Source organism: Opisthorchis viverrini (genome assembly GCF_000715545.1).
Source record: "Opisthorchis viverrini unplaced genomic scaffold opera_v5_39, whole genome shotgun sequence".
In the NCBI taxonomy this organism is placed as follows: Eukaryota; Metazoa; Platyhelminthes; class Trematoda; order Opisthorchiida; family Opisthorchiidae; genus Opisthorchis; species Opisthorchis viverrini.
Window position 1 is genome coordinate 1588855 of NW_008751696.1, and position 18069 is coordinate 1606923.

An 18069-nucleotide genomic window follows, 5' to 3' on the forward strand; every position below is an offset into this window, starting at 1 on the left:
AAAGATCTTTTTCAGAGCATCTCATCTCACACTTATGCCTATTCTCACATTTCAGGACCCGGACTTGCCTTTGTTGTCTACCCGGAAGCGCTGACAAACATGCCGATGCCAGCTATTTGGTCGGTGTTTTTCTTCTTCATGATGTGCACCCTCGGATTCGGGTCACAGTTCTCCATCTTGGAGGCTGTTATCTCTGGTTTGCAAGATGAACTGCGGCGCTTTGGCTACATTCAAACCAATCTCAAACAGATTATATTTAGGTGAGACGGCCGATCGAAGAAGCCTATTCCGCAGCGATACCTTACATTTCCCTCATGTTAGACTACTTGTCTGCTCAGTATTTCATCACTTTGCTGAAGGTTTAGTCGATATATTTCCATTACCGAATTGGGTTGCTGTTGCCACGTTAGCCCCGTAGATTGCGTTAACGGTCCATGCGGTGTTTTTATTCATTCTCGATTGCCGTAGTAACACTTAAACCGCCGCACTGCCAGTTCAAATATATTAAGAAATCCCGTTGCTATGATGGTGGGATCCCAAATGTGCCGTCAACGCTGCGGGTGGCCAAAGTTACGCTGGCCTCAGTTCAAACATCATGTGCGTGTCGCTTTCCCATGGGTGGCAGTGACAGATGGCACAGGAACACCGTCAGGACATTTTGAACGGTGAAATAAGTGAGAATTGAACACGGCTCAATACCACTGATCTCAGAAAGAGCTAACTCTGTTCTCAGCAATAGTGACCTATCGCCCCGAAAAATGGAGAGGAAAATGTTCAACAGTTGTTCATTGGCGTACTAGTATGGAGACGTTACTTCACAAACGGCTGCTACCCCATCGCTTCACATATGAACTAGTTGTATGCATTTGCGGGATTTCGGAAATTCGAAAATCGTACCTGTCACCAGCTGACTGCGAAGTCCTGTTGTGTGGGTCAGTAGGTCGACACAATCCGGGGAGCCAGTCATTGGGTCATCGTTCGAGACGTGGAACAAACCAATCACATCCCTCAAGAGTGCTCGCCTGTTCAAGTGTGAAAATTCGGATCCGTCCAGAGCGCGCTTGTGGTGCAATGGTAACACGCTTGCCTCGCATGTCAGGTGCTTGAAGTTCAAACCCAGCAAGACCACGGATGTGCATTGCTGATGAGCTCGAGTCCAGTTCTTCTCCTTCCGGTGCGGGCTCACTAGAATAACTGCGCCAGGGCGAGAGGACTGTGCATAAGCGAGTGACATGAATGTGAGTTCATCAAATCCCAAAACCACCGACAACGAAATCAAAAGAGTAATAGATGAGATTCTACGCAATTCACACAGGCAGCTGATAACGTGGTTTGAACAAGCTGTCCGGTTGTTTGTGTAGTGTGCGAGTTGTGTAAGTAGTATGATCTACAATGAGGCGTACGGTAGTGCCCCTTTTTACAGCCATAGAATCTTTCTGATTCATTGGGATCTTTGCGCAAATACACACCCCTCTGTTTGACCGGATCTGGGTTCTAGCCACCTTTGGAACCTGGGATCAAGCGTCCTCCTGAGCTTCAATCTTCTTGAGGTGAGGGTATTTGTATTAGTACTACTACTGTTCAGAATAGTGCATTTATAGAAGTTATGTCCACATCACTCTCGTCAGAACATTTCTCCTGCTGTCCTGATGTCAAACATAGAAGTACAGGTCTCTAGTTTCGTTATTATTAGGGCTCATCAATGAGAAACTCTGTTCGGAAGTGGGTACCGAATGCAGAATGCCAGAGCCTTTGGCGAAAATTCAACTAATCGAAAAGTTCAGTCAGAATGTGTGTATCTGTTGAGAGAACTTACAGGAAACTCAAAAATCCTTAAAGTGCCACTGAAAATGCCGACGATATCTTTTTAATCTGAAGTGATCTCCAACTTGTAAAATTAAACATTTCCTACCAAAATTCAGCTTCACTGGGTGTTTGCTTCATCAGCTCACCACGAAGCAGCCATGTGACAATAGTGCTCAGAGAGCATTGAATTTTACCCTGACGAACATGCCTATCTGAATATCGTTGAGTGAGTTAACGTCCCATCGACAAGAGAAGGTTTATTCTTGATGCACCAAAGCGCTAAGCGACTACCGTCTAATTCGACTGACACTGGCATTGCCCGTCTATCTATACTAATTGAGATGATTCGTACGGTTTAGAACAGATTCAAATAGAATTCGAAAGAACGTTTTGGTTCCAGTTGAATAACTACAGTGCAAAAAGACTGAAATAATGAAAAGCTGCTATAACGACCGATAAAAAATCGATTTATTTGTGAGTAGAAATACTCATATCAGCTGGAAAACTAATCTTTTCTTGTAGGTCGTTAACCGTCGTTAATTTAATCCAAGCGCCTTAGATTGTTCCAAGCTACACTCCTCATTACTGGTCTTGTAGAACCGAAATTAGTTAGATTACCACTTCCGTCTCTTATGTTTTTTCAAAAACATGGATGAACATCTATCTATTTTTCGGCGAAATAACGTTCAACTTTCGTTTGGAAGATTCGTCCGCATCCGGGATTTTGAGGAGCTTCTTGCTACCCTCCTTAGATAAACGATTCTGACCAAATTGCTCAACTGTTTTGGTTAATTAGTTCCGATTATGCAACGTATCTCTTCACTGCACCCCAGCATTCAGACACAAGCACGAAACCCATGGGGAATATTTGGCATCATTCTTCGGGCAACACTCACTCGACTATCTGTCCCTACTGAAGGAGTTTGTTGTACTCATTTGACTTATGGTTTACATATGGATATAGCCACCAAACTGGCCAATCGATGTGAGCAACTTTCGGAAATGAGGAGTATTGTTGAAGAATTTTAGAACATTTTCACGTACGCCGTCATGTGATCTGTTCAGATTCACTCACACCAGTCACAATCAATCCTGAACTCAAAAAGATAAAAGACCGAGCGATCAACTGTTGTTATTCAGCTTGGATAGTTTCATGGTTGTCACAAGAACACAACGGTGTTTTCGGGATATCATCTTTAAGTCAGTACATATTTAATAATTTGATGAAACAAACAGCCAAGACTGTCAGTCCTACAACATGGGTGTTCGTCATTGTATTTTTGCCATTTTTCGGTAGCGTACAATTTAATAGAACAGGAAGGATATAAGGTTGACGGAAACCTGGGCACTACGCCCACCTGATAAGCTGAATACGGGTAAAACTGTTCATAGACTGTCGACTAGTCTTCAACTAACCAATGAGTGATTGGATCCTTCACGAAAATAGACTGCAATGTCTCGAATATCGTATCACGTGAAACACGTGGTAGTTTTTATACAACACATTGATTTGAAAAGTTCAATTGAGTCTTTTGTAATGCGATTCGCAACTGACTGTATTTCGTCAGGTCCGCTTAATTTTGTGGAGCTCTAGCTAGTTTCGTAGCCTTCATTGAATTTGTGGGTGACTATACGGTCTGATGTCGACGAAAGTAGTGATATCTGTCAGCAAATCGCATGGCTAGACATCTCCGGTGGCTGACAAACGTAACTCAAGCTGTGCCTAGTGTTCTACTCTCACAATATCACTGTATGCTAATGCCGAACATGGTTCAGCTATCTTTTTCTCAAGACGAGTTGAAGGCCAACCGACTTCCTTTTCTTTCAGGTAATCTACCGATTCGTAAGAGTAACTTTTAGGTCAGAAATAAATATCTTAGTAAGTATTGTGAGAACAGTTAGCAGCGTCACCTATAAATAGCTTCATTAAAATTATCTTATTTTACATTAGTGTCATAGCCTCAAGAAGTTAGCCTAATAATGAGATCACTGGAGCGCCCAAAATGTCCCTCTATACATAATACGGCCTCGTTCACTGGTAATTTCCCATGCATTCCTTATTGTGCTCAAAACTGTGCAACTCCAAGACAGTATCATTTGAATTTCGCCGATATAACCTTCTTTGCCTTGTCTTCATAATGATACTCTTGCAACCATTGAGCCTCTTGACAAGCTGACATCGACTTGAAAAGGAACCTGCATTATGGCTTTGTCTACACAACACCAAACGACGAAAAATTTTATTTGGGTTTGCCAACATGATTTTCCAGCCTCCTCACTGCCACTGCAAAATGAAATTTTTATATCCAAGCTTCGAACTCACCATAGACTTTCGGTGAGCTGCAGCAAACGATCTGAGTAAGTAGTACGATGTGTGGACACTTCATTGGGGAAGTCTGTCCTCTATGGTAGCTGAATATGCTCACGCATACACATGAAGTATATTTCGTCTACATTTTTTTACCTGAACAAGGCCGCCATTTACACTCTAGAAGCACCAGCTCCATTACCTCGATGACCAGCAGGGTTTGGAAATTTCCCTCATGCCTTTTACAAGCGTTTTGGGCGCAAAATCCTCAATTTTTCACTGGATGTTTTGAAAATTACTGAGTTTAGTTAGACTGAGGTTCACATTTGTCCATTTCCAATTGAGAACAGGGTTTTACTATGGTCATGCATGCGAGTCTATTAGAAAACATAAAAACAGAAGGCCTAACTTTTTTTCGCGTGCCAGTTTTTGTGTACTGCAAGTGTCATGGTGATAGACTTGTCAACTGGTTTATATCCGGTCTATTTGGAGGATACAAGGTAATCAGACGATGATAAGATGAAGAGCAATACGTGGAAAGATGACTCATTTTGGAACCCGGCTACTCTGATTGGGCTTATAATCCTACACTCGCTTGTGAAAGAAAGTATACATCCACGTTCATCCGGTAAGTTGGGAAGAGAGGAACTGTGGCTGTTCACTTCATGCTTGACGTTGTACATATTCCTCATCATTATTGATAGAAACCACTTCATAACGGCGTATAAAAGTGGTTTTCATAGTGGTGGGTGTTGCAAAGGGTGTCTGTATTGATAACAGTGACCCCGGAATCAACAATGGTACAAAAGTTGCCTGGGATCACGAGAATATCTGAGATAAATCCAGAGCGAGACATAGAGATGGAAACTGACTCCTACTTTGGACAAAGAGACCCGCTTGAGTGACAGAGGTATGTGACACTTCAGTCCAGAAGAGATGTTCAACATAAGTCCAAACATTATGAGAAATAGACCGAATGCAATGGATGGAACCAGAAGTGACCTCGTTAGTCCCCTAAGCTGCGTGACATAAACACATTTGATGCCATCCTAGATTGTGCATTCCTCGACACGGTGGTAATCGCAGTCTGTTTCCGAGATAAAATAGTATCCAAGTAGGTTTATCAAATTCTACTAAGTGGAAAGACTTTTTCGAATAATAATGCCTGGCCGATTGCTTGGTTAGTGGTTTGTCCAAACATTTTGTTCAGTGGACTGTTCTGTGCCACAACGAGAACAAAGAGAGGTTGTTATCACATAGGAGTCATTGTCTCCATGTCGCCGATCGACAACGCATAGTCCTTATTTTATCACGTGTTCCCAGCCCTTCTAAATCTGATTAGTCTTTGTTCTCTTCTTAATCTCATTATTACCGTTTTCTGTCGTCTCTGTGTATGTAACGCAGGTGCCTCATTTGTCTGGTCAACTTCTTGCTCGGTATTCCCATGGTCTGTGGAGGTGGATACTATCTGTTCTATCTGATCGACAATTACCTCTCCGGATATCCGCTCCTGTTCATTGCCATCGCTGAGACAGTTGTGATTTGCTACATATACGGTGAGCTATGTACTGCCGTACTGCCCCTTCCAAATCGTTTTTAAAAGATCATATTCTGCGTCTGTCAGTGGTCTCTGTTTCTCTGAGTTGGTAACAGTGATGTCCACTACGAGGTATGATTTCGTGACATCAGGAGTGCTACCTTTCAAAATGCCCAAGGACTAGCCTGAAAATGAATGTAGAAAGCTCGAGTTAGCTGATTGACACGAACTAACTGAACGAACGGTCTGTGGTTAGAACCCGACCTCGGCATCTCGACTGCTCCTTTCCAGGCCTGGGCAACCTAGCAATACCTGAGCCCTCGTGCCTCCTCTGGGTGGCATGGTATCTATGCATTGAAATGGTATTAACGCTGAGTGATTATTATTTATCTTGGACAAATACAGGTAGGAAATCTGTACGGGCATTTGAACATTTGCACCGAAAGCCATACAGCCTTTGAGTCGCGACCTCCGATGTGTACTGATGTGAGTTCATCGCACTCTTTAATCGACAATCTCTGTGTTCTTTCCCGCTGTGTCACTCAATTCATCTTTGCAAACTTGACAGGTACGGTAACCAGCCGCCTCCTTAGATGGTTTCTTGAATACACAGAAACACCTTGCCCGGCAAAACACAATTACCGAGAAATCACCCCAAAAGGAAAGACATCATTTGCGGAGACGGTCGTGATAGTGGGAAATTTACTTTCGGTCACGAACGACCGGTGATGCGATACTCCCTACTTGAGTGACTCCTTGAGAGAAGCTGCTGTCATGGAATACACCGATTCATACCTACTAGTTGAATACTGCATTGAACAACCGGTGTTACATGGCTGTTACACATATTACACCAGAGGATTCACGTGATTGGACCTGAGTTGTCTTGACCGATAAGTTATCTTAGAGTACGCACTCGGCGACATTCGCTGTCACACGAAGTGAAATTAATTAGGCCGAAATAGCAACGGCACTTGGCAACTAGATGTTCACCGATTTCTGGATGAATATCGTCACACTCGTTACCATACTGGCACGCATCGTCGTGACAAGCTGTATCTCTTGTTAGAGTTGAGCTACGTGATTCATAGACGACGGAGTTTCAACGCTTCTGACAGGTGGTGAGTCGTCTTAAATGAACCGTCTCAAGTGTTTTGGATAGTTGAGAGATTCATGCACAACAGAAAAGGCTGCGCCTCAATTTAACGAAGATTGTTGACAGTCTTTCAACCCCGTACAGTAAACCACGATACGTTTCTTGTTAGGTGATGATGTCAAGTAACAACAGCTCTGTCGGGCAAATAGTTTGGTGTCCTTCGAAGGTGATTATTCAGACGGGTATACTATGGTGTACAAGTGCGCAAGAGCTAGAAAGATAGATGAGTCTAAGTTAGCAAAGGATCCATCCTCATAAGACTACCACATAGACTTTCAGTTTACGTTTATCCGAAACAACATCCATGTACTGTGGGCGTACTTGTGAGTCACAGTAACCTGGATTAAAACAACCAGTCAAAGTTCGGTGCATTGATAGACGTAATGGACTACTCATAAGGTTGCTGAAAACTCTTCAACAGCGCACGACCGATTTTGCCCTTTTTGAGTGCATTGAGTTTTGTGTGTCTCAACAGCTGTGCCTGGAATGTACACATTTTATAGTGCAGCAAGGTTGAAACCGAACTCCAGTGAAAAATTTGCGCAAGGTGTGCCATCCGACATCAGTTCAGATGTTGTTCAAACGGCCACCCCACTTTCAACGGTATATCGGTGCTTTAGCAATCTATGTGGGACTTTTTAGTGAATTGGAAAAAAGTGGATACAGTAGGGGAGATGGCAGTCCTCAGTATTAGCTTCATTTCCCAACAAACGCTGCATCGTGACCCTTTAATCAAATGATAATCGCATGGATGAGCCAACGCAGATGGCACCATGTACTTTGCTATAGGCCCTACGCTAACTATGGGATTTTCATATCCAGAAGAACTAAAATTGACGGACTTCTATTCATCATCATCATCATCATCATCACATCATCATCATCATCATCATCATCATCATCATCATTGACAGCAACACCAGATGGGAACACCGGTGTTCCAATTCAGTCTATTTCAATGAAGACCTAAATGGAAAGAAGGAAAAAATGGCTAAGGGAGAGAAATCTAGAGCTAGCCTACCAAAAACATCTGAGGTACCTACATCTCCGGCACTGTCAGATAATCTGTGTAGAAACTGACAGCATGAATGCCACCAAAATCGGTTAGCCACCATATCGTCCAATGTCTCCAGCCAAGTGCTGGGAAGGTCACGTGGACACTGCTCTAAAAAGCGAACAGCGGTAACGGCATCCAAACTTCTCCTAACATCGTTCATTCTGTTCTGATGTCCAATCCTGTCCATCTTTAGGTTTTTGGCTCTCCGCTTGGGCATGGGAAACAGTATTCGACTCGGCAGTCGGTAACCCGGCATACATCACACACGGACCAGACACTGCAGTCTTCAGTGCTGGATCTATTATTCGGGAGAACTACCGAAAGACATTACAAAATTGGTCATGGTTTACGAGATGACGGAAATTACGTGTGAAATTACGTGACTCCGGGAATCTGTAGTCTTGCAAATAAAATGGGATTCTTGGATCACCCAGCTGATCTGACTTTCCATCTGTCACTTGAATCTGATGATAAAAAGACATCTATCAACCGACAAGTGGTGCGGGAGAAACCCTGCGGATATTCAAAAGAATTGCATAGGTAGACCACTCGTTGATTATGTTGAGATTCTTGAACTGGTGATGGAAAGGCTATCCGAAGTTTGCTCCGGTATGTCAGGATTTCAGCAGAAAGACGTATACTGTGATATTTTAAAACTTCTTTCGGCCTTGCGGACGTAAAACATGACTGAACAAGAGACTTGATGAAATTTCATAATCTTTACTGTATAAGCGGTTTGTTGATGCTAATGTTTTCGTTGTTACCGATATAGAGAACTTCCAGGCCCTCCCAAGTACCCTTGATTTCACCCCCAATAATCTGATTATGAACTGAACGACAGCCTATCTTGTATTGATATACTTGTTTGAAGGTTTACCGACGGATTACTGCCTTGTACCATATACGTGAGAACACATTGGACGATTAGTGTTTGCGGTTCTCCAGTTACACCCCAATAGATCATAAGCACGCAGTGGTAAGGATTTTATTCTACGGAAACTATGGGTCCTGAATGAAATAGTGCAAACGAGGAATCGGTAAAGTAAACCACGTTGAAGAACATTTATCCAGAGTGTTTCATTGTAATTCACTTTTCGTTAAAACGTGCTTCTGCTGCAGCTGAGCGACGCCTCATACCGATCGGCAGAGGATTTTCTCTGCACAGGCGTTAGTCTGAGCTGTATAATCCACCTACCTCCCATCTAGTTCTGGGTTCTGCCACAGCTGCGGAGACGCTTACGTCAGACTATCAGATAGATCCCTAGCGGAACGTGCTTTAGAACACATTCCAAATTGTGGAGTCCAAATGTCTTCAGGAAAATCGTCGAGTCAAAGGTCAGACCACAATTTCGCATCTGTTAGACGCCGGTCATCAGATTGACTTGGCCAATTCCTTCCGAATCCTATGGCGCAACACAAACCGCCGGATCTCAGTGACAAGCGAAGCTCCCAGACTATGTGAAGAAAATCAGCTGAAACAAACAAGTTGGTTACTCTAACCTTGATCAGGTGGCTGCAGAAATCAGTGCCTGTTCAACAAACCCTGAATGTTTTACATCCGCAACTGAAGAACGTGAAAAAAGCGCTAACATATCGTAGCATACACCTTCTATCAGTTCTAGTGAGATCGATGAACAGGATGCAGTTTCAAAACTTCAACGCTATTTTTGTCCTCGCTTCCATCTGTACAGGCCTCAAACAATTTCGCCGTGATATTGCACTGATGATCAACGAACGACCCAATTGGTACTGGCGAATCAGCTGGATGTTCCTTGTTCCACTGATCAGCCTTGGCCTACTCCTGTTCCTCTTTGTGGCTGGAGAGGAATTCAAGGTGGAGGAATACCGATACCCGAAATGGGCCTTGGCCCTGGGCAACGTGATCGCAATGTCCCCCGTGGCAATGATTCCATTGTGGTTTGTCTACAAGTATTGCAGAGAAGGTGGATTCATCGTGAGTTCAACAAAGGTTGTATGTTTTTTTCGAATTAAACGCACTCGAATGGGGCACATACGGAGGGTGGACCTTAGCTTCCAACTAGTTTTAGAACATTCTGTCTGATCTCCAAAGATCAGAACCTCGTTATAGTCTAGTCAGATCAGTTTTGGGTTTAATGTTGCGCCACCAGTCCATTTGTTATATTTATTTAAGTCAGCATCAGTAACTGATTGGGTAGTTTTTGTTGCGGACATGAGCTTTTGCATTAGCTTAGCGACGCAGACGCAGCTATCGCCTACCAATGAGACTACTGTGTTTTGTACCGAATTTATAGTGACTCAAACCATGCAGTATATGAGTGGTACGGGAGTATGAAGGAGTTTACAAAGAGTTTCCACGTTACCGAAGGCTGTACATCTTTCACGATAATTGCGCTTCTTGTCGGGTTCCGTGAAATTTTTGTGATCTGCTACAGAGACGCAATTACATTGAATGTCAGTCGTAAGTTGACATCCAGGCCAGGCTCCCTTCCGTTGATCCCTTCTTTCACCCCCGAGCTTTTTCTGCTAAGATACAATGTTCGAGTGAGATTGAAGTATCACTACGAATAAGCTGTGTTGTTGATGGTTCTACTATTGACCAGATTCTATATCCGGTCTTCAACCATTTGGACGGTGTTTCAGGCAAGAAATCAACTTAAACACTCCAGAAAAATACCAAAAGCGACAATCTTGAAATGTCCAGAACACTAGAACTACATCGATCAGCTGTTTAATCGCTATTTAATCATACTACCTTCTGACTAAATCAGTGTCCAACCTAGCCTTAGTTCTCTTTATTGTATGCCGTACTTGTGCAAAAGAAACGCAATCTCATCGCACCTAGGCCATCAATGCGGGTAGCGACTCGATCGAGCACATCAGCTCTCAGATTCATAAGGAACGTGAACTAAAGAATTCTTCAGGCACGAAAATGTCATAAGTCTGTAAATAACTCAAGTTATATTGGAGTACAAACCTCTATTCAAATAGATCAAACACTCCCCTGGTCGTGCTCAATACCCAACCGCCTAAAACATTCCAAAGTCGAGTGTGAATCACCACCGCGAAACCGATTGCTGTTAAGCCACTTGAGCGGCTCTGATTGGTTATTGAGTAACACACCCCTATTTCATTGTGAAGAAAATCTGGAGCTGAGGTAACTTCCCTGAGTTTGTACAATAGTTGCCCTTCTGGATTGATGAGCCGGTTTCTCCCACTTCCATTTACCACAAAACTGCAAAGGCTGTCCACCATGGTCTATTCGTTGAAACTGAGGTTATTTCTAAGCAAACTGTTTAACATTGTATTCAGCATTTTCACCGTCAGCTTTTCTGCTTACTGTCCTACGATAGTTCAAGTGTTTTTTTGGAAACATACTACCTGCCCACCAAAGGAGAATTATTGATAAACGAGATTACACGAACGCTAACTCTGTGATGCTGCTCAAATCTTTTTCATCACCGTCTGCCTTTATTTCGCCCTTTCTAAAAAGGACGTTTGACATCAACAAAGTACACTCATTTGCAAACGTCACTAGCGCTAACGAGCGATTCAACGAAATCTGTCGTTCACGATAATTTCCAACTGAATGAGCTGAACAAGGCCGTCTCGTGTTTCAGCTGATACGATATTCAAGGTGTCGCAGTATATTTTCTTGATGAAACATACTATTCTTCCACTGCCATTCTTTACACTCATCAGTTGGACACAGTCTCCCATTTTCTGCAAATCTTAGGTCCTCCTAGACACCAACATGTACGCAATTGGGGAGGCAAATTATATTGGTCTTAACAAGCGACCCAAATGGATCTGTAGTTTATGATATGCTTCAACTATATAAGCTGCACTAAAGGCACCTCGTTTTTCAGTCGATGAAATATTCGAGATATTTCAGCGTATATTCCCAGCAAAGCATAGTCGAGGACTTTTCATCAACCTCATGAGTAGTGAGTTCTGTCGAGAAAATACCTGCCGTTCTTTCAATAATATCACAGGCTGAGCTTGCGGAAGAATGACTATCCAGGAAAACTATGCCGTGTTTAGAGGGGTAGAGAACCCGGTGAGAGTGAGTCCTACGCGCGAGGGGTAAGACACATAATGTTGGTACATTCACATGGTATAGTCTATGTGCAGTATTGTGAATGGTATTATTCACCACTTTGGGTTTACTTGGATCAGATTACTAACGTCTGCACGGCACCCACACATCGTCCAATCCCTCCTTAAAGCGCGCCCATCGATGTAGCAATTGCCTTTGAGTAGCGCCTTGTCGACTCCTTCAGCTGCACATTGAGTTTTGTGAGAGTTGCACTTTTACATGCAGCCTCACGCAGTGCTAACTGGTACAATTTCCCATAGCTAGTTTGACTACATCGTCACTATCATTGACAACATCATCATGACTAATAGCAACTCGAGATAACAACACTAGTGCCTCACTGACGTACAACCATATCAGTTTGCTTGAATAGAGCTCTACCTCAGTCAGACAGCCTAGAAAGAAACTTACAACATGAATACCACTTACATCTGTTAACTACCATATCGTTCAGTTTCCCAGCCAAGCACAGGAAGGGTCATGTGGGCCCTTTTCTGAAAGGTGAACAGTACGAACAGCGCTCTTTATCCTCACCTCTGAGGTTTGGCCACACTAATTTGGGTGCAGAAGGCAGGTTTATCACTGCATGTGTAGGTGCCATGCAATATCGCTTCAGTGGGGTAGTTGATTCCTGTCCCTCTTAGGCTTAGACAAGTTAGGCCTGACTAGGTTGAGTATGTGGCACTAATAGCACTCTCGCCTAAACAGTCCTGTCCTGGCGCCATTGTTCTGGTGATTCTATACCAACTAATGGCATCGTTCTCATTAAAACAAGAATTTTTGAGTGAATCTGTTGTCGTCATCACGAAAGTGACTAAAAATGCCGTTCACTCTGTGTAACTAGACCGCGCCCTCCGGAGACTCACCTGTCCTGCGATGTGGTGAATCTCGTGATGCAAATAACTCAAATTCTCTTTGAGGACACATTTCTGAAGGGTGGTTAATCTTCATGAATCGGTCCATTAGGTCGTTTCCGAATCCAATCGCCTCTGTCTTTGTCCATTTTTTCCATTATGGGCCAAGTCAGCTGTTCACTCCTTGTCACATTTCTAGGTCTGTGCCTGATAAACAGTGCAGATTACTCGTTACCCACATGCTCGTACGCTTTCGCGACAGCATTTGAGACGGCACTCAGTTTCGTCAGTTGACTGTCACTTTCCATCTCCTTGGAAAACAAAGCAGCGGATGCCATACGAAGTGACGAACTGTCGGTTCCAAACGAGAATAGTCTCACGCAAACATTTTTTCACATTCAATGGGGCCTTCGACATAGATGAACCGTGTTGCACACCCCCTAATATTTTACTTGAGGTGCAGCAAAAGTATTTTAGGCAGGCAAAAAAATCAGTGTTCCGTGGTTACTAATGTTTCAGCATTCGGGTACATCCCCATCCTTGTGCAGTTATTGGTTTGAGGCCCGCCTTGGTTTTGTGTATAGCGTTGTTTTCTTATGTTTTCCACCACTAGCATCATCCTTATCTTTCTCATCATCATCAGCGTTCTCGGCAACATCTTCAGCCTGTTTAGAAACTAGCATATCGCTATTGTGCACCGATCTGCTTTGAGCCTTTAAACAAACTGGACAGAAGCCGATAGCGTCTCCAGCTGAACTCAGCGCACGTTGGAACCACAAACACTTTCAGACACGCATGTCCGGCTGCTCGTCTATCTGTTTGTTTGAACCTGAGTTCATTCAGTACTTGGAAATTGTTTACTCAGCATAAGTGGTCACCACATTCCTGACTCACATGTCAACCGATAAACGACTCGCCTTCTCGCGATCAAAAGCTGAACCAAACCCTACATACTCCAGTGGAAGATATCCCGTCATCCATAAATTCCTTTACTACACTTCCCATTTCTATGCTGAGAGACGAGAACAAACCGCTGCAATTGTTACATGAACAAACAACCGAGAATTCGGACTACTCCCATTGTAGAGCACTCCCCGAATCATGCGAACTGAACATTGATTCATCTTCATTCTTTGTGTTTTTATTGGCACTCCGCACATTGTGCACACCTTTCTTGGTGCTAGTCAGCTCAGACGTGTTACACAGACTAGCTCTGAGTTAAGCGTTGGAACCACACTTTCAGACACGCATGTCCGGCTGCTCGTCTATCTGTTTGTTTGAACCTGAGTTCATTCAGTACTTGGAAATTGTTTACTCAGCATAAGTGGTCACCACATTCCTGACTCACATGTCAACCGATAAACGACTCGCCTTCTCGCGATCAAAAGCTGAACCAAACCCTACATACTCCAGTGGAAGATATCCCGTCATCCATAAATTCCTTTACTACACTTCCCATTTCTATGCTGAGAGACGAGAACAAACCGCTGCAATTGTTACATGAACAAACAACCGAGAATTCGGACTACTCCCATTGTAGAGCACTCCCCGAATCATGCGAACTGAACATTGATTCATCTTCATTCTTTGTGTTTTTATTGGCACTCCGCACATTGTGCACACCTTTCTTGGTGCTAGTCAGCTCAGACGTGTTACACAGACTAGCTCTGAGTTAAGGGTAGTGCACTTTAATGAGCGATCCTCATGTTTCTACATCACAAATCAGTTTTGAGCAGACTCATTGTCGACTTGAAGTATACCTGTACTGAGAAAAGTTGTATTGAGATAAAGTTAATTTTTAGCTGTGTTTTGATAACCTTGAGGATCATTCGGTACTCACAAACTGTGCAAATGCTACCACAGGTGGATAAACCTTGGTGGTGGTGCATCGAATAATTACGACACGCTCGCTCGTACTAAGACACATTATCTTCAAACACATGTGGAAAATTCCGTCGGTTCGCTCTTTGCTAGGAAGCACGACGTCAAACCATGAATCAAGTATATGCTAATTTCGCTGTCCAGGATTGTGGCTGTCATCAAATAAACGGCAACCCAGACCAACCGTAAGCGGCAGTCGTTGTATGGCATAGGTAACGGTGAGTAAACTTCACACCTCTGATAGCCAGCAGGGCATTTAGTCAGCAAACCGAAATCTGTTTGACCTGCCAACTAGCATCTCTAAATGAACGTTGTCTTATCTAAATCCAGTTTACAGACCTGGTTAAAACCTTCGAGATCTTTTTGATAAAAGACTGTTCAGATAGCACGGCAGCCAAATGGTTAGACAACGAACCCCTTTCAACCCTAAAAACAATGGTTGATGAATGCTGTGCTTTGAGCAAGTTGATTCAACCTATTCACGACGTCGCTGTTTGGGGCCATTCAGACAGGAATAACCAACCGTTAGGTGGTAGTGGGGCTTGCATACCAATCTGTTTGTAAGACAAAATTACCGTCCCAGCAGAGCCAAAGACACTTCAGATGGAAAATTCCGAAAGCTGAACATTCCCGCTTTCGAGCTGTAGCCCATACGATGTTTGCGATATCGATGCATTCCAGCTCTCCTACGGCTGCAGGCCTCTTCCCTTCTCTAAAGCGCGTCTTATATGTCTTTGGTTCATAATCAAATTAATGGCAGTGTACAATTGATTAGGCTATATATGTGCTTTTCCAAGTGGAAATCTCCGTGAGGATTCACTGTCACGAACTAGAGACTGATCAGAAACGAGTCAATTGAGTCCAAACCGCATTCGTAATAACTGACTTGCGACTGTTTATCCAGTCGGACAGTACCTTCCCATAGCGACCCACTTCAAGCTACAAAGAGGAAGCCGAATCTGCTGAGCGAAATTCAACGATCACTGTAATGCAAAAACTGTTTTAGTTGCTCATTAGTGGACCAACACTTCGAACGATGCTTGACCTCCATCCACTCGCCCCAATGAGACCGAGTAGACCGAGGCTCTCAGATTCCTCAATGACTTTCTCATAAAAACCACCAACTGTCCGAAATGCGACTCAGTCGTGGTCAACAAATATCCCATAGCAGACATGCATGCACTCGAACAACTGCTCGCATGGGCAACTGATGTGCTTTTTAGCCAGGCAGTTATCCCAAACATTCACTGTAACAAAACACGTCTCCAGACTGGAGCCATTTGGTGGATTGGCCCTCATTCACGAAGATTACCCGTGCACCCTATACATTAACTAACGAACTCTGAAAGCCCAAATCACACAAAGAACCACAAAATAAACTGTACCAAACTCCTTTTTTCACGCAGCTGACAGAAATTCCTACTGGATTTTCCTTCCATCTTTTTTTCCGGAGCTGATTCTGCTTAATTAAGATGACGTGAACAGTTTGTCCTTCTCGTTAGGCTTATTACCAACACCACATCCGCGCCGAATTTCCATGTTGGGCGAGGGTGAAAATTTGCTACCATAATTATTGAATGCATAGCTGTGGGCAGTTTAACTGCCGTCATCAAGACCAGCAGCACACCTGTACCAAAAACTAGCTCTCTATTTGCATACAAGCACAAGGGGAAAAACCCTGGTCGAAAGGAGGGAAATGAACGGGCTAGGTGGAACTCGATGCAGAAAATGTCCCGTGCCCCTGGGAGATACACCCAAGAACAAAGTGTCCACACCTTCATACACAAATGAAACAAACACATCTGAACATCTTTCGGAGTAATTTAAGGCCACTAGGGTTGGTCCAAAGTCTTTGCGAGCCTCTGAACGGAATCCAAGTGCACAATATATAAGTTTACAAGCCTTGGATGGGCAAGGAAGTGACAGCATTCACGCCACTTGGCTAGGTTTTTGACCATGTCCTAGAGGTTTGTAAACACGTGCAAGGAAATTCATATGGACCCCAGCCATGAAGTGACGAAGACCACAAAACACTTGGTTTAACGGTAGCTACATTTGCTTCTTGGTCACATGTCATAACCTGTCCTCCCGCAGATTTTTCCAATGTGTAGAGCGAAAGTATAGCATTTTCTGCTCTGGACGGTGACGGGGAATGCAAAGCACACAGGCCAGACTCCATAGCATGTTATTTTTTCATTTTCCACCAAGGAATCGCTTACGCATCAAACTCTCGCATACGTGTTGCAACCAGTTATCTCGTGCAAGGCTAGAAAGCATCAGTGATCAAGTGTTCAGATTTTGAGGTCTTCTCATCGGATAGACTAATTTTCGCAGCCACAGAAGAGATCGTTCTCACAGCAGTCTTGTATATGTGCCCTACTGACTTCACTTGAATGGCATCGAAGAAAAATTGAGAAAAGGGAGAAGGTAACCTTCACTTCTACCGTTCGTCGTAAACTCCCACAGAGCTACTGATAGGATGGTACTGACCTCTTCGCACACCATGCTGATTGACTTGCAGAAGTTTTGCCATCATCAGTGTGCACTGACAACGTCCAGTTTGGAGAGCTTGCTCCGGTAAGATAATTGAACTAGGGACGCACTCGCCTGAAAGCCGTTCTCGTTTTCAAATATCCCCATGTTTGAAGGATGATGTTGAAGCCTCATATAATCTAGCGGCTCGCCTGCGTTTCAAGGCAGGAACATAAACCAGCGCGTCTTAAACAGATGGGATCCAAAATGATAAGTCGCATGTCGAATCAAACGAGATGTTCTAAATGCTGTCTTTCATCAGGTAGCAGATTTCCAATACCCTCTGTGATTATTTCATTAGTCTTTCAAGTCCCGTTTTTCGGATCAGCTAAGTGAAGCTCCCGTACGATCTTGACTCCTCGACTTTCCTTACCTTCCGGTCCCGATATGCATTTCTAGTCCAGATTTGCACAGTATTTCACACGGCTTTCCACTGTCTTATTTTTGCTGTGCGAAACCTGAGTGACCAAATTCTATACTCTGGATTCAGTCATGGCCTGCCTCTTGTGGAGTTTACCACATCGTTGCAGCCTTTGAATTGATTGTAGTGATCTTCAAGAGACCTGAATAGAAAACGCTACGCAGCGTTGACAACCCTCGAAGCACGCCCATTACGAGGAAGGCAATCGCACATTAATATCATACCAGTATGAATAGAAGACTCACGTCGCCGAATGTTAACGTTTCCTGGTTTCCTGAGGACCATAAATAAAGAAAATAGTTAGCAATCTCATCGGATGGACAGATGTGTATGTGTAATAAAAGCTGATGTGTAATCGAAACCACGGCAATCAGATGCATTGCTTAAAAACTGACTCATGAGCAAGGCTCCAAAGTTTCCATTCTTCAGAACAGACCAG

General features: G+C 43.6%; 3 protein-coding genes across 3 annotated transcripts in view; 1 reads left to right on the plus strand and 2 right to left on the minus strand.

The window, feature by feature from the left end:
• The window catches only part of T265_13143 (hypothetical protein), a gene marked incomplete at both ends in the record, with an annotated part of 101059 nt that overhangs the window by 75732 nt on the left and 7258 nt on the right, over positions 1 to 18069 (plus strand). Inside the window, 3 exons of the mRNA XM_009167394.1 lie at positions 56 to 260; positions 5519 to 5670; positions 9556 to 9818. Of these exons, the coding sequence (XP_009165658.1) occupies positions 56 to 260; positions 5519 to 5670; positions 9556 to 9818 (620 nt within the window). The remainder of the gene's footprint in view (positions 1 to 55; positions 261 to 5518; positions 5671 to 9555; positions 9819 to 18069) is intronic.
• On the minus strand, positions 842 to 13134 carry T265_02987 (hypothetical protein; the record flags this gene model as incomplete). Its single annotated transcript, XM_009167366.1, has 2 exons — positions 842 to 1213; positions 13036 to 13134. 2 exons carry the CDS (start codon positions 13132 to 13134, stop codon positions 842 to 844), a joined length of 471 nt encoding a protein of 156 aa, XP_009165630.1.
• Positions 13345 to 18069, minus strand: part of T265_02988 (hypothetical protein) — a gene marked incomplete at both ends in the record, with an annotated part of 15269 nt that continues 10544 nt past the window's right edge. The window contains one exon of the mRNA XM_009167367.1: positions 13345 to 13509. Within this exon, the coding sequence (XP_009165631.1) occupies positions 13345 to 13509 (165 nt within the window). The remainder of the gene's footprint in view (positions 13510 to 18069) is intronic.